The sequence below is a fragment of the Crotalus tigris genome, unplaced genomic scaffold, assembly GCF_016545835.1.
Source record: "Crotalus tigris isolate CLP2741 ecotype Arizona unplaced genomic scaffold, ASM1654583v1 scf7180000017987.690289119674:8195010, whole genome shotgun sequence".
NCBI classification, from domain to species: Eukaryota; Metazoa; Chordata; class Lepidosauria; order Squamata; family Viperidae; genus Crotalus; species Crotalus tigris.
The window spans coordinates 7,996,352-8,020,508 of NW_024096758.1; the positions used below are offsets into that span (position 1 = coordinate 7,996,352).

Below are 24,157 nucleotides of genomic sequence, written 5' to 3' on the forward strand. Positions count from 1 at the left end.
GCCACGCCTCCCAGGGCGGGGTTTGCTTCCAGCTGGGATGTCCTGCCCATCTGCCTTTCTTCCCCCCCACCCCACCCCTTAAGCGGGGCTTAATGACCCAAAGAGGACCCCCAATTATTTTTCGTATTTTCCCCATCCTAAGAAATTACTTTAAAAATCCAGATTCAGAGGCTACTGAGTTTTCATAGAATAATAACCAAAAAGTGCTGTATATATGGGTATTTTGCATGCATAGAAATCGTAAAAGTAACATATTTTGGATAGTTTTGTCTAGCCAGATTTCTACAATGCAGGACACAAGAGGGCAACAGACTGTAACATTCCAGCTTATCATTTTCATTTGGCTATTATGTTTTCTTTAAAGAAACTGAAGTTTTTGCTTGTTGAGTTTACAGCGCCCCACAGAGTGCCTTCTAAATACAATTCATGATAAATAAATATTTGGATTGTTTTGCTTATTTTATGAGATATAATTTTAAAGATGCTTATACATACTTCTGTTGTGGGATCCAATCTTTTATATTCATATTTTTGCATACCATTCTGGGCTCCATGTTGACATCATCACAGCAGTTAAAGTTGACAGGAGTTACAATGAAACAGAGGGGGAACCCTGGATATATTTCACACCTGTTCTAGGACTATGATTTGAGCATTGAAAATGGACATTTCAGCATCTATTTGGAAACCTTGGCTAACTTTTTGCTTTAGTCCAGGTGAAGCGATGAAAACAGGAATTTGAACACAGCTCCTTGAAAGCAAAAGTATATACAGGCAGAAATTTGAGGGGCACCATTTTAAGTTACAAGTTTTAAAGTGATGGAATCAGTGCATTGATTGAAGATTACTTGAAAGTGGCACTTGGTACAGAATGCTACGGCCTGCCTGCTGAAGAATGAAATCATTTACAGCAGCGGTTCTCAACCTATGGGTCGCGACCCCATTTGGGGTCGATCGACCATTTTTCGGGGGTCGCCAAAGGTGGTGATCCGCCATTTTTCGCGGCGCCGCGCATGCGGGGGGTGCGCCGCGCACGGGGGCGCCGCTGCGCATGCGTGCCGTGAACGGGGGGTGCGGCGCGCATGCACGTCGTGCATCGGGGCGGTGCTGTGCACGCGCGTCGTGCATGGGGGCGTCACGCATGCACGCCGCACATGGGGGCGCCGCGCATGCGCACCACGCATTGAGGTGCCGCGCATGCGCAGAACGTATGTGTGACGGGGGTCGCCGTCACACAAACGTTGAGAAGCACTGATTTACAGCCAATGGTACCAATCTTGTAGGGGCTACAGTGTCTTCCAAGAAGCTTTTGAGTACCATAACAGACACTGGGGAGTGTTGACGGCTCTTGTTTTTTTGAGTGCTATCACAATTCTTGTATTGATTTTATTTGTTACATGTTACTCACAAGGAGTCATTAGATGTCTGGCATTACATAAATACCATGAATAAATAAATAAATTGCTCAATTAGAGAAAATTGAGCACAAACTTAGAGATCAAAGACACAAAGTATAATTATAATTATCTATTATTATAAAGTTATAGTAGTAGAATCTTACAGTTTTGAATGTGCCTCCTCCCTCCCCCCCTTTTATTCTCATGAGAACTAGGTAGGGTCATGTTTGAGACATTTTCTCAAATTACATTTCTGCCCCAGACTCAGATTTCTTTTACCTTTTGTCTTCCTCCTGTTCCTCAAGATTATTCCTTGGTCCCATTACAGTTCCTCAAGTCTTCCAATGGTGCAGTCATCAATATTATATCTGAGTTCATCCATTTTGCTGCCAGTCATTCTCATCTTCTCTTTCCTCCCACTTTCCCCAATATGATGATGATGATGATATCCATTGGCAATTCTACGGGCCAGGTCTTTACACATTTTCTAGTCTTGCACTGATTCTTTCAGTTTTTCTATGCTCTGATAGTGTCCAGCCACCATGTTCTTTGATGGTCTGATTTCATGTTACATCTAATTCTTCCAAACAGTTGCTTTCTCCAGTGAATTCCCCTACACGATATGGCCATATTATAGACTTCTCCAAAGAGCTAGGTCTTCACATTATTTGTCCAAATTATGATACTTTTAAGCCTGTTCATTTGCTGAATGGGAAGTCTGTGTTGATTTATTTGATGATCCATTTTCTTGGATATCCATAATGTAGGCAGTCCTCAACTTACAACCATCTGTTTAGTAATCATTCAAAGTTACGCTGACATTGAAAAAAATATTCATTGCGTTCCTTGACTTTCATTAGTAAAACTTATCTTTGCACTTACTAGAGCAATCTTTGCACTTATGACAATGACAACATTCCCATGGTCACATAATCAAAATTTAGTCACTTGGCAAACTGGCATGTATTTGCAACAGTTGCAGTGCCCAGGATCATGTGATTGTCATTTGTGATCTTCCCAGTGGTTTCTGGCAAGCAAAGTCAATGATGGAAACCAAATTTGATTAATGATCACAATTAACAATTGCAGTGATTTGCCTAACAATTTTAGCAAAAAAGATTGTAAAATTGGGTACAATTCATTTAACAACTACCTTGCTTAGCAACAAAATTTCTGGTCCCAGTTGTGATCATAAGTCAAGGAATATCTATATTCTTAACAGTTGTCTTTGGCATCAAAGTTCAAAAGTGTCAATACATATCCTATCTTATCTTCACAACCCAGCTTTTGCTTCCATAGCCACAGGGAAAACATTGCCTCCATGATTCTGATCTTTATGGATATAGACACATTCCAACATCTAAGTATCTTTCCCAATTTCTTCAGTGCTGTTCCACTAAGCTAGAAAATGGTATATTTCTTACTTGCTCCTTTAAAGTTGATAGCTGATCTTAAAAGCTAGAAGTTATTCACCCCTTCAGTATTTTCATTGTCAATTCTAAGGCTGGTTGTTCTACCATTTTGATTAGTTTGGCTTTCTTTGTATTTAATTTTAATGCCATTTTTTTTTCACTGCGTTTGTTGACTTTTATTAGTAACGCTTATATATGATTTAGATTTTCAGCTGTCAGAATACTGTCATCACCAAACTGCATATTATAAAATAACCATCTTCATCCTCTTCCAATACAGCTTCTCTCAATATACAGGATATATTGCACATAGGTTGTATAATTAAGGAAGAGAATAAAATAACATTAAAAATTTGAAAAACATTAAAAAGAACATTAAGAAGGAAAGAAATGGAAAAGCTTATTCCTGAAACTGTTCCATAGTTACATTGCTAGCTATAGTACTGAGGCAGAATTATAGAGATATTGTATTTTTGAAAGGTATGACAATTATTTAACAAACGTGTCATTGTTTTTAAGGATTTATTTGTTAGTTTGCTTATTTGGATCCCACCTTTATTGTGTTTCCAACTGACTCAAGGAGAAGAACATACCCAACACACCTTCCTTCTCCTCTTTTCCCCACAACTACAACAACCTTGTGAGGTGGGTTGTGCTGAGAGAGAATGACTGACCCTAGGTCACCCAGCTGGCTTTCATGGTTAAGACAGGACTTGAACTCATGGCCTCCTACTTTCTAGCCTTAACCACTAGTCCATGAGTCATAAAAGAGCCAAGGTTGCCTACCCCTGCACTAGACCAAACTGACTATCTATAATAAATAAACTGCACCAAAAAGAGAAATTTCCAGGACATACTTTCTCACTATTCTACTGAATTCAGATAGAAAAAACAGAATCAGGGAACCCTCTTATTCTTTAATTCAGAGAAAATAGAGACAATAATATGCTTGTAAACCACTGGAAAAGAAGACATAGATTATTTTCTCCGCCAGTGATGTCTACTGATACACTTGATTCTGAGATATTTTTTTTTTAAATTCAAGCAGGTGGCAAAAAAAAAGATCTTTATTAATTCTTGCCAGCATTAAAAACATAACCGCAGCAGGCTGCATATAATCTGTTCTTGGCAAATACAAGGCAGTTATTGGCAGAAAACAAGCCCCGTTTTTTGTTGGCAAGCAAGGAACAAGTTATGTTTTTGTGCCATTTGAGCATATGCAAGGATGTCACTACTCAAGCCCCATGTTGTAATCCTTATAATACAGGCAAGAGAAGGTAAAAGAAGGCTTGTGAGGTGACATTACTGCAGATAGTTTGTCATAACTTTGCTTTGCTGCAGATCCCCATCTGCTGGAAGGAAGGAAGGAAGGAAGGAAGGAAGGAAGGAAGGAAGGAAGGAAGGAAGGAAGGAAGGAAGGAAGGAAGGAAGGAAGGAAGGAAGGAAATGATTATGTCTATGACCTGAAACTGTTAAAGAAGTTTGAACTTATTTGGAAAATTGTAGAAATGTTTATGTATTTTAAAACATCCTTGTTAATGAATGGGGAATGTCTATGAGTATGGTTTTTTTTAAAGACACTTTGAAGTAATCAGCAAAATGTTAAGCATAGTAAATACCTTCCCTGACAAAGAATCCAAGCACACAGCAGTTCTCTTCACAATGGCATTGCCTAGGCCCCTCTGCTTTCAATAGTCAATACCAACATGCACACAGCAACCCTGGCCCCTTTGCATTTTCAGTCAAAATGTTACTATGCTGAGCATACTGTTTTTTTTTTTTTTGCTGGAGGTGGAAAGAATGAACAGTAGGTTTTTGTTCTTGCGGCTGTATTGGGAACTGGCAAGAAAATGCATTTTCTACCAATCAGGATTTCCCAAATGCAGCTTTAAGCCAACATTCTCTCATCTATTGCTGCAGTGCAAATACAGAAGCTACACTTCCAACATTGGCAAAATTGCAGGGTATGGGCAAGATGGCACAAGCTCCAATGTTGCATAGTAAATGCCCCTGTTCTCCTGCCAAGGATCACTGGCCGGGCTCCACCTTTTTTGTCATCAATGCAGGGCAGAAATTGCTTCCTCATTTGCTCAGAGAGGACAGCCTTCAACTTTGATAAACTTGTTCATTTTATTACAAGGGGCAAAACAGTTGCTGGAGGCATTAAAAGGAATATACAGAATTAAAAATAAGGAACAACATTATTTTTCAGGGATTCGGCATTCTCATAGTCTAGTTCATAAACACAGATTGCCATTTCTTGCCACACAAATCACCCGATTTCCCTCCAAGCCTTTTCATTTCAGCATGCAGAAGTGTGTCTGCAGGTGAAAGTTTGGGTTTGCCTCAGAAACATATTTTTCTTATTGCTATCAATGATGTCAACAGAGAAAGATTTTGAGACCCCATTTTGCAAAGCAGGATGAAAGACCAGCTTGCCAAAACATAACATATTTAATTTACCACATTTTGACCTAAGTAAAGTAATAGGCATTTCTGTCACTAAAGAGGAACACCACCCCATAACCCAGGTCGTACAAACTGATTGAGCCCAGAGTCTTAAATTATTTAACTGCATCATTAACTGCTATTGTCTGAGCCTGATAATTCTACTAAGTTGTATGGCAATGATTCTCAGCCTATGGTCTGTGGACCCCTGAGGGGTTGCAATGTCATAGGGCAGAGGTCCCCAACCTTTTGGACATCAGGGACTGGTTCCGTGGAAAGAGGTTTTTCCACGGACCGAAGGGTACATGATTTTGTATGCTGCCTGCATCTCACGGATGGGGCTTTGCTTGTTTGTGTGGCCCGATTGCTGGCATGCTGAGGCCCGGTACTGGTCCACAGCCCGGGGGTTGGGGACCCCTGTCATAGGACGTCCATGAAGGGTTGAAGAAGTGTTATAATTTAAATCTTGAGTTAAATCTTGGTGGTCCATGGCCACAAAAGGTATTAAAGGGGGTTCAAGGTGAAGAAAATGTTGAGGACCACAGTTGTATGGTACTGATTCCATCTTCCTATTTCTGTTAAGCAAAAAGACAAAGATGAAAAAAATTGAGAAAACTGAAAAGAGCAAATATTATCTGGATCTCTTGCTAAATTTGATGAACAAGGCAGAATGATTACATAATGAAAGCCTAGCTTTGAATAATTCCACTGGCCTACCACTAGATCCTGATCCATCTTCTATCTAACGCTGCCTATCTTATGATCTAGCAAACCATTTTTTATTGCTTTAAAATCCAATGAGCTATGGATTCTGTTCCTTGAAGACATTATCCGAATACAGTATCTCTTTGTAATTAAGAACATACTGTGAAAACTATAGGTGTTACTGTGACATATTGTGTATACTAACAAGGTGTTTTTTATGTGGATACATAAAAAACATTTTTGAACCCAAAAATGTTAGACAATTTTCATCCAGTCTTCAACCTTCCTTTTCTAGACTGAGATGGACAAGCACAGAATGCAAGACATTTAGTACATGATTTATGGAGCAGGATGCAACCACATCACTCCTTCTCTAACACATACAGCAGCAGAGAGACTGCCAGCATTGTCCAACAATGGTTACTAATGTTCTGCTAAAGTTTACTTCTTTGTAAATTTCATTTCTTACCCTCTGCTGCATCTTCTGTGTGACAATCCTTGAAATATTGAAAAAATGGACAGCGCATCTCCTTTTAATCTTCTCTTCTTCAGTCTTGAATCAGATTACAGTATTAATCAAAGTAGTATTGGACATCTTGACCACCTATTATGTAGTCCTCGACTTACAACAGTTCATTTAGTGACCTTTTGAAGTTACGGCACTGAAAAAAGTGACTTATAACCATTTATCACACTTACAACCATTGCAGTATCCCCATGGTCATATGATCAAAATTCAGATGCTGACTCATATTTATGACAGTTGCAGTGTCCTGTGGTCATATGATCACATTTTGCGACCATCTGACAAGCAAAGTCAGTGGGGAAGCCAGATTCACTTAACAACCGTGTGGCTAACTTAACAACTGCAATGGTGGCAACTGTGGCAACTGTGGCAACCAAGGTCATAAAATGGGGCAAAACTCACTTAACAAATGCCTTGCTTAGCAATAGAAGTTTTGGGCTCGGTTGTAGTCATCAGTGGAGGACTACCTGTAATTACTCTTTTCATCCCTGCGGTTTTTATATTTTAGTTTTTAATGTTCTAATTTTAAATAATGATCATTTTATATTTTTATGATTGTATTTATATAATTGTTGTATGCTACCGAGACACTTCGTGAGATGGGCAGCAATACAAATTTGATTAATAATGTAACATAGCGTAACATTATTATTTTTTTTTTTATTGAAAGTTTTATAAATTTTACAAAAAGACAAAAACAATACAAAACAAAAGACAACATATACAAAAAAAAACTAAACATTACATATATAAAAAAAAAAAAAACCCCCCATCCCCCACCCCTCACAAAAACCCTCCCTTCCCCCCCTGAGCTTCCCAGAGCAGAATATAGGCTTAATTAAAAATTAAGAAATAAAAATAAAAAATTAAATTAAAAAATTTATATTTATATATATATATAAAAAAATATCTATATATATATATAAAAATAAAACTTATAAAAAAGCTATGTGATATTTTTGTATACCCAATCTAAATTGTATAAATTTTATCCATTTGTCCCAAACAGCAAGGAACTTCTCTTGCGTTTGTTGCTTTAAGAAAGCCGAAATCTTTGCCATTTCCGCCAGATAAGCTACTTTAAGAAACCATTCCTGCAATGTAGGCAAAGATTCCTTCTTCCAATATTGTCCTACTAACAGCCTAGCGGCTGTAATCAAATTTAACATCAATACAACCTCCTTTGTATCACAATCTGTAACAATGCCTAACAAAAATAATTGCGGAGTAAATTTTACCCTCCTTCTAAAAATTCTCTGGATATTCCACCATATTTTGATCCAAAATGCTTTTATCTCTCTGCATGACCACCAAATATGTAACATTATTATATTACATCATTATATAATAAATATTAATTATATAAATAAAATAATTATATAAATAAAATAATCATTACATTGTTACATTATTATATGTTATGTTACTTTATATTATGTACATCCCTCAATGCCATTATTAAAAAAAAGATAAATTGCATAAAGGCCAAGGAAAAGGATCTAACAGGCACCAGTTCTTTGGGAGGAGCACTTTCCATTTCAAATATTCAGATGTGAAATATATAGATTTAGATATATATATACAGATATATATACACATTCATATACTTTTAAAGCTTCAGTTCCTGCTAGAACAGGGGTCTTCAAACTTGCGTGCCTGGCTGAGGAATTCTGGGAGTTGAAGTCCACAAGTCATAAAAGAGCCAAGTTTGAAGACCCCTATGCTAGAAAGAGGGTTCTCTCCCCCCAAGTGGTTTGACATTAACATCTGGAAGGCGCCAGTCCCAGAACTTGCCGCCGGGGAGGAGCTCCAGCGCCTGAGAAGGAAGGGGCGGTGCCGGCGGATCCGGGCGCGTAAAGAAAACGCAAGGAGGATACAGTGGTGGCGACGGCGGTGCGGACTTGCCTCTGGACGGCAAGGGCAACATGGAAGTGTAAGATAGCGAACGAGTTGGGCTTCTTTAGGTCAGCAAGACTTGCCCTCACTGAAGGGGTAAAAACGAGAGGCAGGATTACATTCAGACGCAGGGAAGAAAGAGAAACACTGGGCATGGGTCTGAATGCCGTTGCTTTCCGGCCACGCACGCACACGCGTTTCCCTGACTCGTTTAAAGCTCTCACGGTTGCGTCGATCTCCTGCAAACGTGGCTCCTCCTCTTTGCCTGGCTGTTTTTTTTAATAGACATATAAAATGCTTCAGTGGGTTGTGCGAATGTGGCTCGTTGATTAATTCACCATTCATCTTTCTTGTGCAAGCCCTGGAAATGGGATCGTTAGGGAACCAAATTATATATGTCGACGAATCCAGCTATTGCCTACAGTCCTTCAATATTGCAAGAGGGTGGAGTAAGTTAAAGCCTCAATGCTGGCAACATAGATTGTCATTGCCTCCTAACCTGATTTGTTTTATTATTACTCGGTGTTGCCTACAATTCATTTCTTATGGTCTCCAATCCAAATCCAGGTCTGACCCTCCTTAGTTTTTTTGGCATTAGCCAAATTCAGTTGCTTACTTCTACCTGCTGTGATGGAGAATCTCTTGCTGGGCATACACATAACTACCCCACCCCTTTTTTTCTGCGTTGCTTTCTCTTAATCCAGACTTGTGATCTATTTTGTCACTTGAGAAGTTTGGGAGGGTGTATAGGAGGAAAACAGTTTTCTGTATGTGCAATCATATTTGTATATTTAAATGGGTACACACTGGTCTTCTATGCATTAATGAAAATACACAAATACAATAAAACTAACAAAACCCTTGTAATAATATCTTATGCAATTTACACATTAAAAAGTAATTACTATATATCCAACAGTAAATCCCAGTTAATTTAGTGGTGGTTGCTTGTTCCCTTGCAATGTTATATTGATAGGCAGGCTTCTGGGAGAATAAGATCCAATAAAAAATAAATATAGATAGGATTTCAGTGCAGTTTGATAAGAATGTTCTGATTGATAATTACCTATATATTTATAGACATCATTGGTAATCATGCAAGCAGAAAAAATATATATGTTACTGTTGTTTTATTTGATTATTTCAAATTAATTAACAGGAGTAAAAAAAATTAAAAGATAGATTTGGTTTCGGTGATTGTTCCTAGAATAGGGCATCAGCCTAAGGGCACACGTTGGTTCTCCAAGGAGTTCTGGAGCTGAAGTGCCAGAAGAGATATCTAAAAGTCATTGGAATCAGTTGGAGAAACATGAATAATGAATCTGACTGAAGAGTGCTCTCTGAACTTGATTGTTCTTTGCAGATGTTTCATTAACCAGACTAGGTAGTATCATCAGTATGTTGGGGATTATATTGTGGCATTAAGAATGGCAAAACATTATCTCTCTGCTCTTATTATGTCTGGATAGTCCCCACCCCCAGCAACCCTGTTTAAAGTGATTGTTTCCTGCTGGGGAAAGACAAGCTGCTGGACCATTTATAGGGCCACTGTGAAGAATATTCTAGCTATCTGATGGATATAGTCAATGGATTCGCTTGGAGTTGGATTCTGACTTTTGAGGTGCCTGAGGCATTGTCTTGTGGGTTTAGATGAGATGAGCTAATGACTCCAAGAAAGGGGACACGGTCTTTGAGATGATCGTCCTCCTGGCTTGTGAAGGCTACTTAGGAAATGACCTGTTCTTGGGTCCACCATGTTTCCCTGAAAGTCAGACCTACTCTGAACATAAGCCCTAGCTTGATTTTTGAGAGTGGGCCTAATATAAGCCCTACCTCAAAAATAAGACCTAGTTTTGGGGTGAGATGCATGCCTAAAAATCAAGCTAGGGTGGGGATGGAGCTTACCATTGCAGCCAGGCCACCCATGGATTGACACTTGCCTTGCTGGCCCATTTTTTCTGCAGCTGAGAATGGAGTTCAGGCCTGCATTTTGCAGTTAGAGGCCTCTGCAGCCAAGAACTGAGCTATGGTGCTGCTGCGGTGAGGTGAGTGGAAAAGACCCCGGCCCCCCCAAATAAGACTTAGTGCCACTTTTGGAGGCAAAATGTCATCCTTTTTGAGGGAAAGGGGCGGTCCGCCAGTTTTGAAAGAGGAAGGATTGTGCTCCCTTCTCAAAAACATTGCTGGACATAGTGGTTCTAGACAATTTAGGTACACTTCAATCATCCCTTTTTGAGAAGATTGCTGAAAAATGGGATTGCAGCTCCAAGGACCCATGAGGGAACAGATTATCTGAAGCCTTTTCAGTTAGAGTTAAGACAACAGTGATCACTTTACTTCTAGAGATGAGGTATATACCATCCTGCTGCCTTTTGATATCATAATATTTGATTCATAAAATCCTTCTGGACCACCAATGAATATTAGTTGTGAGGGGCACCATTCTTTTGCTGGGGGCATTCCAATCTGTGCTGATTTGGGGGAAAGAGATTGTGGCTGAGGCTCCTAATGTGTGGTTGCCACAGGGCTCAATGCTCTCACCCCCCACTTTAGATGAGGAGGGCCTTCATCCTGTGTGCTAGTTGACCATGTTCCTGGCCCCAGAGATGGTGCTGGGTTCCAGATAGTTGCTGATGCCCTAGACACCTGTTGACTGTAGACTTTTGGAATGAGTCCTTGATGTTGCAGCTGGTCCTAGAGTTGGTGTTGCTGTTATACATTTTCACAGCCTTCTCTCTAAATATAATACCTAAAAATAAATAAATTGTACATATTTAACTTGAATGGTGTATTGGGCATGTTTATGAATACTGATTTGAATCATCCTAAAGCTAAAACTCTCCATCATATCTTTGTAGTGAAAAGAATGAGATCTATGTTACAAATGGAGGGGAATGACTATTTCTTACAGACTGATCTTTAAATATGCATATTTCTTTAGAAACCCCACAATTCTTTGTTCATATTCCTAGTAGATGTAGATTACATCGTAGCCAAAGAGAGGAAAATATCAACTTAGCATTATGCTGGCTTTCGATGCAGTGATAAAGATGGCAAAACATTTTTAAAAATTCATGTGGGTAATGGTATCCAGCAGACAAGGTCATGGGCCAAATTATCTCTTCAAGTCTTCTGAAACCATGCAACATTTGTTCTAAAGTGAGCTAACCTGCTCATCTCCCATGTTTTGGGTCCATTGAAAATAATTCTCTTTGGATCTATTATCCTTTTTTATTATTTTTTCTTAACAATAGTTGTCGGGCACGGGGACTCAGAAGAGATTTCTCCGGACGCATATGGAATGCAAAGACCTTCAAAAGAATTAAATATCTCCACCAACAAGAGAGAATATATATCCGTCAACAACAACAAAAACACTTTTCATGAAATGATTGTGTGCGTCTGTGTATGAACATAAGTGCTGTAGCTTTTCTTGTATCCACACAATGCAATGAGAACGCCAAGTCAGCATATTTTCAGAAGGGGCTCTCTTTTCTCATCCACTCAACCAGTACATTGTAAAGACAACATTAGAGCCTATGGAAGTTTGTGGAAAAGGTGTTGAACTTGTTTGAAAGTGATGAGTGTGGTGGTTCTATTCAAGCAGTCGGCTGTGCTTGACATAATGCATTGTATTTTTTAAGTATGTTGCAACAGGGGACCTGAAAACAGTGTCATTCCCTTCCGTTGTAAATGCTAGTGATATTTTCTGCTGCCTATCTGTCCAGCTGTACTCAGTGTCCCAAGGATGTATAGCTTTCACTAGTTTGTGATAAGCAAATGTGATTTTTTTAAAAAGAAATACTAATTTTTTTATTCATTTACTGAAAAATAAAATGAGTTTATTTGCTGTTAATTGGAATGTAGTTCAATAGAAAACAAGAGCAGGCAGGTCTCCAACGAGTCCTTGTAAACAGATTTGGTTTCAATAGTCTTTACAAGTTATGGCACACTTATTCTTAGTTCCAGTTTAAGTGCAGTTTTTAAAATGATTTGTAAGTAAAACCCTTTCTTACATTAAGCTCTGTGCCCATGTATCTTTCAACTTTTATAAGAAAGTTATGGTTTTTAAGGTGGCTTCTCCGTGCTTGTCCTGTTAAAGTATCATTGTACTTTCAATCTCTTTGGATTTTTTTTTTCCATAGGAAAGATGGAAACGCAGCTCTTCTCAGCAATTATGAGGTAATGTGATTTGTACTGTTCTGAAAAGTTATATATAGGGTGAATTTTGTTTTCATGATGACATTGTAATTCAGTAGATTTGGATGGCATTCAAGTTAGGGAAGTTTGTTTTTCTAGAAGTCAACTTGTTCTATGTCCTTTCACCATTATCTGAGGTTGCAATTAATGAACATGAGGACACCATGTCCTTCATGATGGAGCCTAAGTTAGTAGTAAAGTGTTCTGGACTAGCCAATCCTTTTTATGTTTATTCATGTATTCCTTAATTGGTATCTCCTCATTTATTTCCTTCTTAAAAGACTGACCGCTCTCTCTGCCATGTGTTTAATAATTGCAAAAACCAAAATCATAGAGTTACTGTTACATAACAGGAATTATAAGGCACCTTGGGAAATCTACTGTTGAATGAAAATAAATTCTGTAAATAAATATGTGTACTTTTTAAACATTGGCTCTATTTTTTTCTTGTTCAAGAAGGTATCAGTTAAAATACAACATTCAAAATATATCCACCTCCAGTGATAAATAATTAATTTAAAGGGTAGCCATAAAAGGAGACTGGCCATAATTTAAAATGTAGCCATAATGGAGGGTTGCTCGATTGTGCCAGATGAAGATCTGCAAAGGGCTGCTGATTTCCTTTGTTTAATAGTGATGACAAAAAGCTCTTTTCTTTGAAATAAGCTGAAATCAAGAACACTTAAAACACTAGCAACAGATTGTAGCAGTGTGCAAACTCCAGTTATACTCCTGAAAGAAAATCTTCAGCTGAATACATTCTTGGAGATTTCTTTTTCTGCATTTCTTCTGTCCATTTGCTTAAGGAGCTATTCAGAATGCACAATTGATTTATGGGGAGGCTAGTACAACCTAAAATAGGTTTCACTAGTCTAAAGCCTGTGGTAATTTGAGTTTAAATATTTGGAAACTAACTGGCTTATTGGAAAGGATTTTCCAGTATCTCTTAATATTTATAGGTATTTAATTTACATGAAAAATGTATATGGCCGCCTATCTTATATACAATGACGCTGTGTAATGGTATGTAGGAATGACCTTGGAGAGACAGGAGGTAGAGCTCCAGACTAGAAAACTATCAAATAAGCAGCTGAGCCAGTAGAAGGAATGAGGGCATGGCATATATCTCAGAAAGGACCCTACTAAGTTTTTGGATTTTAAAGATGATGGGGAAGAGATATTCTTTCAGACTTGCAAGATTCTGTTACTGTAATTTTACCATAAGTTAGAGCTAGACCTTCTGGACTTGCTTCTTGCCTTGGGTATCTGGCAAGGCTGATACCCTGGGTGACTCACAGGGACACAATAAAACACAAAATAACACAAAACCAGCGTAAAAATAACTCCAGGCCCCAGAAAACAAAACTCGCCCAAATCTCTGCATCCACATTTATTGTGCTCCAGCTTCCCCTTAGCCCAGTGCTTCTCAAATAGTGGGGTGCGCCCCCCAGGGGGGGCGCGAGGCTCCGTAAAGGGGGGCTCGTTTGACCTCGGCAAATACTGTCATATTGGATTTCTAGATCGGATCACGTGACACATGCAAAGGACCCGATTGGATAGACATGATGCTCTATCCTGATTGGCCAAACCCGCCCGTGTGACTTTTAGACCCGGAAATCGGTCCTCTGTACAGAAAAATTTTTTTAAACAGGGATGAGAAGACAGGCGGAGAGAGAAGGAGATAAAAAAAAGTCTTCCGAAGGCTAAGACGAGGAAATATGACGAGGGGGGCGCGAAATGTTTTCTTCTTCCTAGGGGGGCATGACAGAAAATAATTGAGAAGCACTGCCTTAGCCCAACATTTGGGGAAAGAGCCACTTATTTAAGGCCTTCCAGAAGGCTAGATGTGTAGGCGCATGCCATATCAAGCATTATTAATGCAAGTTACCCAGAGCCACTTAGGTGGGATGGGGAGTGTACAAATTTGATAAATAAATTAAAAAATATTTCAGGGAGGAGGGTACTTTAGTCCTCAAGATGGCCTTTTACCACATTGCTTCTTTAAAGTGGTCTTCTGCCACATGTTTCCTTCAAAGCTCCGGAGATGTTTAAAGCTGTTTTCTCTTTCCCAGGTCTACAAATTGCTGACTGATCTGAAGCGGCAGTGCCAAGAGCCTGGGAAAAGTAAGCAGAGTGTTGGCCAGCAGAATCTGAACACAATCACATATGAAGTAAGTAAAGAAATGAGGAAAAATCTTGTGCTTTATTGCGTTTTCCCTCTCCATCCCACTTGCTTACTTCCACGAACAAGAATCTTCTACAATCCTGCTATCTATTAAAAGAATGAGAAAAAATTCAAAAGAGTAACACAATTCATGGTCCAAACTCACTTCACAGGGTTGTTATTCTGGGGAAACTAGGAAGAGGAAGACATGGTGGATATGTTCACTGCCTTGAGTTATTTTTATAAATAATAAGGGCGGGATGCAAATAAATAAAATATATCCCTGAAAAATGATATATATTAGTGAAATAATGTTCGTACTTTTTAAAAATAAAATATTTATAATACTGCTTCAATACTATTAACTAGCAATATAATAATAATACAGGTCGTCCTCAACTTACGACCACAATTGAACCCAACATTTCTGTTTTTTAAGTGAGAATTTGTTAAGTAATTTTGCCCCAGTTTATGATCTTTCCTGCCACAGTAGTTAAGTGAATCACTTCAGTTGTTAAGTTAGTAACACAGTTGTTAAATTAATCTGGCTTCCCTGTTGACTTTGCTTGTCAGAAGGTCGCAAAAGGTACATGACCCTGGAACATTGCAACTATCATAAATGCATGGGTATCCAAATTTTGATCACATGATCGTGGAGATGCTGCAACAGTTATGTAAAAAAATGATCATAAGTCACTTTTTCAGTGCTGTTGTAACTTTAAACGGTCACTAAATGAATGATTGTAAGACCAGGACTGCCTGTAATTATTTAATAAGTGAATAAAAATGCCAATTCCAGTCTGAACATTGGCTGACTGTGCGATGGACCATAATAATCTCCTATCGTTCTATTACGTCCGTCCATCATAACATTTCACTTCCTAAGCCTTAGTATCATATTCTCTGATAATTCTCTTGTCCCTTTTATATTTCTTCCAGCTTTAGTGATATACCTTATCAGATGGAGATTATTTTACTATCCTAAGACTGTCTGAATTCCTAATATGGTTGAAAATTTTGCTGTGAATTTTGTCCAATTTTCCTTAAGATTTAAAAAGTAGACGGCAATGGAGCATCTTTCCATCTCCCCATCCCAGTCAGATCATGCTGCTAAAATCTGGTTGCAAAATATTAAAAAAATAGCAACATGACCTTTTAAATGAAATAAATAGGAGCTTTGTAAAGCTCATTGCTCTTGCTGCAAAAAGAACCACAAAGCAAAACATCTTGACTCTACACAACCACAGTAATAATATCATTTGCAGCATTTGAAACCAGGAAAAAGAAGTGTTTACCCCCAACTGAAGATGGCCTGCTACATTGCAGTGGGAATAATATTAAAAATTTCTTTTTCTTTCTAGACATTGAAATACATATCAAAGACACCATGTAAGTTCCAGAGTCCTGAGATTGTAAGAGATTTCCTCATAGCACTGAAAAATCAGAAGCTAACAAAGTAAGTTATAAATTACACCATGCAACTATGGATTAGAACTGTTTGCTTTGGATTATATATATCCTAACTATTCATAGTAATATTGCTGAATTATTTCAGTTCATAAAAATACTTTTAGTTCAGGCCAGGAGATCCCCTGGTGGTAGGGAGTCCGAAAGTCAGCTGCATTATGTGTGATATTCTCCCATTTGTGATTTTCTTTTTATCCATGTTTACTGTTTCCATTGGTTTTGTAGTACGTTTCAATAGTAGATGCTATTGTACGCTGCCCCACATAAAGTCACTTTGTGGGAGAGGTGGCCGTATAAATGTGATAAATTTCTTATTTATGGAAAATCCCAAGTAGCAGTTTCCTGCAATAATATTTGAAATAAAACAGTATTTAATCATATAAAAATATATTATATCTAAAATTACATTCAAGGAAGCCTAAATAAATACTCAATACTTTCAAATATGAGACAGTATAAGTCCTTACTTGTTAGTTAACTTTGGCAAAAGTAATAATTGCTGTATCTGAAAAGACTTTATGAAGGAACATAGAATAAATTTGTCAAGATTGTGGATTCGGTTAATGACAGGATTGCCATCACTAAGTGATGTGGTCACACTTTATACCTTCATTGGTTAACGATGGAAATATTTATTCAATTATTTAATAGGTGAGATGGGGTTTTAAGTCTATAATGTAATGTTTATTAAATATTTTACTTGTTAAACTTTTATCCAGTGTTAAGTTTAATTTATGTTTGTAACTTGCTTTTGGGCCTTCTGGCTGTAAATAAAATTGATTGATTTAAATTAATATTAGAGATTAATAGTAAACAGAAGGACTGGAGTTATCTGTCTTTGTGTATGCAACAGAGAACATTTCTCCTTTGAGAGAATGTGAATTGGGATTATTGGCAATCTGCACTTTATCAGGAATATCTACGTTCTGCTGGCTTGCAATGGCACTACATGCACAACATCCTTTTAAAAAAAAAGATAAGATAACATTTACAGAATTGTCATTTTTAACTGTGAGCATACTGGCCCACATGAAAAATAAAATTCTGTTACCTGTTCTCAAAAGAAAGTATATATCTACCCATATACATACATAACACACATATACACGTGCTATATACATACACACATATACATATATATATTAGTCATTGTCCATTTTGAATACATAGCAGAAAGAGGCAACTTGAGCATTCACAAAGTTGATGCTATATGGAACAAAACTATGACTGAATCTGGATGTTCTGCTTTGGATAAATGTAAACATACAGAAATTTAAATTTTAACAGTTGAGGAAAATGTTGAATTAGTACTTAGACAACTACAGCATTGAAAGGACCAGTTAAGCATTTTGGCTGTATGTATGGATCTGGAAACTTTTCCTTGGTACTTCTCTCTGTAAAACTCCCTTCAATAAAGTAGTCAATTTCTGCTCCTAAATCCTTAAAAAAAAGAGGTAGTCCTCGACTTATGACTGTAATTGAACCTGGAATTATGGTCATAAATTGTGCTAGTTGTTAAGCAGGTCATCACATGGACCAACTAGATTTTACCACACTTTTTATGTTAGTCATTAATGAACTCTGCAATTATTAAACAAACCCATTATTTGCAACAGGCATTTTCTGTTGGAAAGCAGAAGTAAACGACAGTTTCCAGCCAAAAAAAGTTATAAATTATAGTCACATGACTGCAGGACATTGCAAACAGCCATAAATGTGGGCCCATTGCTGAGTGCCCAAAATGTGATCATGGGCCATCAGAACTTCAAATCTGCATTGTAAGTACCTTTTTGGGTGTTCACCGTAACTTTGAACAGTTGCCAAGCAACTTGTTAGATGAGGACTATTTATAGTCAATTTAGTTTGATTTGAATAGTTTTTGCTTAAAAATATTATAGCAAACTGCTGTGAAGATAACTTGTAAGAATTGTTAAGAGTACTTTTCCAATTGTAGACAATACTGTCTTTCTAAGCATTCACTTGATCTGTGTAATTGTTCTTGATAATCCTTATTATCGTTTTCCTCAATGGTGTCTGCAGCAAACTGTGATGATACCAAAATGACATTAATTTAAAATAATATATAATTTAATATTATCACATTAATGCTGTGATTCAGTACTTGCCCCAGACATTCTGATGCGTATAAGTAATCATGATATTTGCCTGATTGCATCATTTGCTGTCCTTCTGACCTCTCCAGCAGATGGAAAAGCCTGTATAAAAGTATTGAGAGAACATATGGCTCTCAATTTCCAGTTTATGCTATCGAAGAACACATCCAATGGTGGGATTCAGCCGGTTCACACCACTTTGGCAGAACCAGTAGCTAATTTTTTGTTGCCCAAGCCAGAATGGACTTCCTGAAGCGGCATCCATATAGAGAACCAGTTGAATCCCACCACTGAACACATCATATTATGCCTTCATGTTTACAGAATTAGGTATCCATGGTTCTACTTGTCTTTCTAAAACAAAAACTCCCAGAATCCTCAGCTTGCTTGGCTAATGCTAAATGATAGTAAGAGCTACAGGGAACCACATCTGGAGGCTGCAAATTCTCCATCTGTGTTTACAGTGCTCATTTATACATGTCGGGCTGTCATCCAGGTTGTATAGAGCTTAAATCAGTAGTTGGTGCCTCTAGATGGCGCCCATTGACAATATAATTGTTATAGGAAGGCCCACTCTCATATGAGATCTTAAAAAATATCATTTTTTTCAAAAAATAATGTTTTTATATATATTTTTTATTTGCTGGCTGGCAATTTGGGGCATTGTAATCTCCATATATCTGGAGGAGATCAGATTGGGGAAGGTTGATGTATATAGTGCTTTATATTATTTAGCAACTCTTCATGGTAGGCCAATAATTTTTTGTGGGGTCCTTGGTGCTTTCTGAGTTTAGTTGTTTTCTTGCAGACATTTCATTATTAAACTAGGTAAGAAATCATTATGTTACTCCATTCTTCTATCAATAATTTTCTCCCAGATAGCTGATACTACTACAACAACAGCAAAATAAAACCATTGTGTCTTCAACTGTCATGTTGTATTTACAGATATTTCCAGTATTTCAGAGGTAATCCAGATATTCAGGTTGATATAGATGAAAACAGGTTTTGACACCTTCAAAATAACATCTTTAGAAATCAGAAAACAGATATAAGGAGGCGTAGCATGCTTGTTATATACTGAGGGCCAAAATGGAGCAGGTAAAATGAAGCAGCACTCACAGTATTAGTGAGAAGGAAATCACAGTGTGATGCAGCTATTAAAAAAGCAAAAGCTGTTTTTGATTGCAATAATAGGAGCACAGGGTCCAGAAGACAAGACAGAATTGTTCTGTTCTATGTTGTCTTGGTCATATATCATGTGCTTGTCATTGGCATTGTTTAGAAGAGAAACAGATTGGAGTGAGTTCAGAAGATGCCTAAATAATAAGAGGTTTGGAAACAAAACTTCCACTGTTAAAGAATCTGTGTGGGTTTAGCCTATGGAAAAGATAAGTGAGGAGAAATATTGTACGGTAACATACTTAAAATGTATGGAGAAAAAAAAGGAATGCATTTACTGTGTATTGCCTCAGAGAGCATGACTAGAACCATTAGAATAAAACTGAAAAAATGTAAATTCAGGCTGAACTTCAGGAAGAACTTTATGATTTCTGAGCTGTCAACACAGTGCCACGTGAGAAGATTCCCCCCCCCCTTTGCTAGAGGTCTTCAAACAGAGCGTGGATGCTCATCTATTAAAGATACTAGAAGAGATCCTGAACTGAGCAGGGGCTTGATGTTATTATTTATAAATTCAATATATATATGGCCACCCATTTGTCATGTGACTCACGGGTAGCTAACAAAAAACTACAAAGAACAAATAATAAGTTAAAAAATTAAAACATACTGCACTGAGAAGAGTCCATAACCTCCTAATCCTGTGCTGGGGGGTGAGGGGGAAGAGGCATTTTCAGAGAGAGATAAGGTTGGGATCAGTGGTGGGATTCAAATATGTGAACAACCAGTTCTCTGTGTGGATGCTGCTTTCAGAAGTCCATTCTGTGCCTGGGCAACAAAAAATTAGCTACCGGTTATGCCAAACTGTTGCGAACTGGCTAAATCCCAGTAATTCAGATTTGAGATAACCAAGCCACAAATGACTATTACAGCCTCCTAATCTGGGAATGGGTGCAACTGATACACAAAATGGATTTGTACAAAGGCCCTCTGAGCTACTCTTCAAGCAGGAACCATGACTGGTTTTGTCTAGTCACTGCAACTCTATCGAGAACCAAAGATGGAAGATTTCCAAAACCACTAGCCCTAAAATTCTAAACCACTTGATAAGCCTAAATGTGCCCTCCCCCATCCAATCAGCACAACCACCCGAAACTGAAATAGAATCTTAAAAGCATTGTCTGGCTAGCCTAGGATAAGATATGCAGTGCATTCAGAAAGTATTCAGCCCTCCTTCACTTTTGTTATGCTGCAGCCTGATTCTACAGTTGTTGAAATTCATGTTTTTCTCATTAATCTTCACTCAGTACCCCATAATGACAAAGTGAATACAGAATTTTAGAAATGTCTGTAAATGCATTAAAAAGAAAAAACTGAAATATCACATTGGATAAATATTCAGATGCTTCACTCAGTACTTTTTTGAAGCACCTTTGGCAGCAATTACAGCCTCGAGTCTTTTTGGGTATTACGTGACAAGCTTTGCACACCTGGATTGGGAGATTTTCTGCCATTTGTCCTTGCAAATCCTCTCAAGCTCAGTCAGGTTGGATGGTGACTGCCGGTGGACAGCCATTTTCAGAGATGTTCAACAGGGTTCAAGTCACGGCTCTGGCTGGGCCACTCTAGGGCATTCACAGAGTTGTCCCTATGCCACTCTTGTGTTGTCTTGATTGTGTGCTTAGGATCATTATCATGTTGGAAAGTGCATTTTCGGTCCAGTCTGAGGTCCTGAGCACTGTGGAACAGGTTTTCATTGAGGATATTCCTGTACTTTGCTCCATTCAGCTTTCCCTCAACCCTGACTAGTCTCCCAATCCCTGCTACTGAAAAACACCCCCACAGCATGATGCTGCCACTGGCATGCTTCACTGTTGAGATGATATTGGTCAGGTGATGAGCGATGCCTGGTTTCCTCCAGATATAATGTTTAGAATTGAGGACAAAGAATTCAATCTTGGTTTCATCAGACCAGAGAATCTTGTTCCTCAATCTGAGAGTCCTTCAGGTGCTTTTTTGCAAACCCCAAGTAGGCTTTCATGTGTTTTGCACTGAGGAGAGGCTTCTGTCTAGCCACTCTGCCATAAAACCCAGATCAGTGGAGGCTGCAATGATGGCTGTCCTTTTAGAATTCTGTCCCATCTCTACACAGGATCTCTGGAGCTCCATCTCCACACAGGATCTCTGGAGCTCAGTCACAGTGACCATCAGGTTCTTGGTCATCTCTCTTACTAAGGCTCTTCTCCCTCAATTGCTCAGTTTGACCAGGTGACCAGTTCTTGGAAGAATCGTGGTTATGCCAAACTTCTTCCATTTGAGAATTATGGAGGCCACTTTGCTCTTAGAAACCTTCAATGCAGCAGAAATTTTATTGTAGCCTTCCCCAGATCTGTGCCTTGCAATAATCCTGTCTCTGAGCTCTGCAGGCAGTTCCTTTGACCTCATGGCTTTTGCTCTGCTACAGAATGCATTGTCAGCTGTGAGACCTTCTATAGAGAACTGTGTACCTTTCCAAATCATGCCCTATCAATTTAATTTACCATAGGTGGACCCCAATCAAGATGCAGAAAAATGTCAGCAATGATTAAGAGAAATGGGAGGCACCTCAGCTAAATTTCAAGTGTTTTTTTTCAAAGGGTCAATGTGATATTTACATTTTTTCTTTTTAATAAATTTACAGACATTTGTAAAATTCTGTTTTCACTTTGTCATTATGGATACAGAGTGTAGATTAATGATAATAAATGAATTTCAACAACTGTAGTATCAGGCTGCAACATAACAAAATTGACAAAAGTGAAGGGGGTCTGAATACTTTCTTTTTTTAAAAAAAGACATTTTATTGTTTTTTTTTAAAATTCTTAAGAAAAAGTACTCAGGACCCACCGTGATGGTTGGGTGGTCAAACATTCAGAAGTAAAAATATATATAAACAACGCAACTCAATAAATTTCACTATCCCCTCTCTATTCCCCTCAGTTAACATAATATCTTTAAATATTCCATTTCTATTTTAAATTTCTATCACTATTATATCTGTATTATAACTTTATCAGTTTACAATTACAATAATTTAAATTTAAAACAAAAAATTAGGGGTCTGAATACTTTCTGATTGCACTGTATAACTAGATAACGTCAGCATACTGATCATATCTAGGCTCATGTCAAAGTTGACCCCACTCAAGAAGAGAGAAAAGAATTGAGCTCTGAGAAATGAAACCAACCTTAGAAGGAAAATCATTTCTATGTCTCCCACTCTCAACCCCGAAACAAGGGCAGAATGATACCATTTATTTAATCAAATAATTCTAGCAAGGTTACTTGGGGATGGTACTAAAAGCTGTTGAGAGATCGAAGTGGGACAGGATGGATGCAGAATCCGAATCCTGTTCCCATTATAGGTCATTAATGTGTAATCATGCCATCTCAGTAATGTGCCAAGGCCTGGAACTTGACTGGGAAGAATACAAATAATTTTCCCTCAGGACCCTCTGAAGCTGCAGCCCAACTTCTGTCTCAAATACTTTCCCTAGAAAAAGAAAGTTGGAGAAATTATCCAGCATAGTTTGGTCCAACAATGAGTACTTGAGAAGAAAATGTATCTTTGAATCCTAACCCCAGGCATAACTATCATTTCACTCAAAATGAATGTACCACCTCTTGAATTCAACCACACATTGTCTCCCCACAGACCTTAACCAGTTTGGAAGAACATGGATCTAATATACAACCCTGTAGACCCTTTCCACTTCCTTAGGACCAAGAAAGTAAATTTTCTCTCAGATCAAGCCAGACTATGCTTAACTCAATAGGACCTGCACAGTTGGAATTCAGCTCAGGGTGGATTTGAATGATTTCCCTTAACAGATGCCTTGAATAATCTTCAGAGCAGCCTATCAGACAATCTTCTGACTCTTCTCTCCTAAGAGGGATTGAGTCACTTTGTACAGGGTTCCTAGAAAGCAATCCATGGACACAATAAAATGAGAGAAATAAATACATTTTACCCCTCTTTATTGTATATAGCTTAATAAATGCTCTTCCCTTTGTTTGATTAGGCTCTTCGTTCTTCCTCCAACAGCGCTGTAGGCATCGCTTTCTTCTATTTCATCTCTATTCTGAGTTGTTACACCATAATTTAAATTCCTGAACTCCCTTTCTGTCCTTTAAAAAAGCCCAGACATATACAAGTATAATAGTAATTATACATTCATCCTTGGTTATGTTTCATTTAGTTTAAATGTTGCTCACAAAAACTTAATTTTATAACTAACTCATGGTTGAAAAAAAATAAACTAGTTTAAATAATAATTTTACATAAAAGTGATCAAATTTCACCCAGCTGTTGATACCAAATAAATTGGACATCCCTGACTTCTGCCTGTCTTGGTAACCAATGATGTGAAATTGACACTTAATGGTTTTATTGTACCGCAAAGGATTTTGAAATATGTTTTCAGCCCTTTGGGACTATCTAAGGAAACAAACTTTTGAAATCTGGGTTCAGAAAGAGCAATGGGTTGTGAATGTTCCTGAACAAAGGGTCACTGAGAGTTTTAAAACTTACAAACCAGCAAATTCCAATGGATTACAGATGTGGGCATGGCAATTTTCAAGCTCCCGAATTATTTGATTCTTGAAGTAAATTGGATGTTCTGTGGACAAGGTTTTGTTATGATGTGGACTCATTCCTATGACCAGAA

At 38.0% G+C, this 24,157-nt stretch overlaps 1 protein-coding gene across 8 annotated transcripts in view; it reads left to right on the top strand.

Annotated features, from left to right (window-relative positions):
- The first annotated feature begins 8,310 nt into the window (after window positions 1-8,310).
- Window positions 8,311-24,157, top strand: part of LOC120309259 (CGRP receptor component) — a 46,611-nt gene continuing 30,764 nt past the window's right edge. For 5 of the 8 annotated variants that reach the window (XR_005557043.1, XM_039346323.1, XM_039346322.1 and 2 more), the window contains exons 1-4: window positions 10,439-11,942; window positions 12,530-12,566; window positions 14,657-14,755; window positions 16,110-16,204. Coding sequence is in view for 7 of the 8 variants with exons in the window: in XM_039346323.1 (XP_039202257.1) it covers window positions 11,836-11,942; window positions 12,530-12,566; window positions 14,657-14,755; window positions 16,110-16,204 (338 nt within the window). In the remaining variant the exon portion in view is untranslated. The other 3 variants (XM_039346320.1, XM_039346325.1, XM_039346324.1) reach the window with 3 other exon arrangements.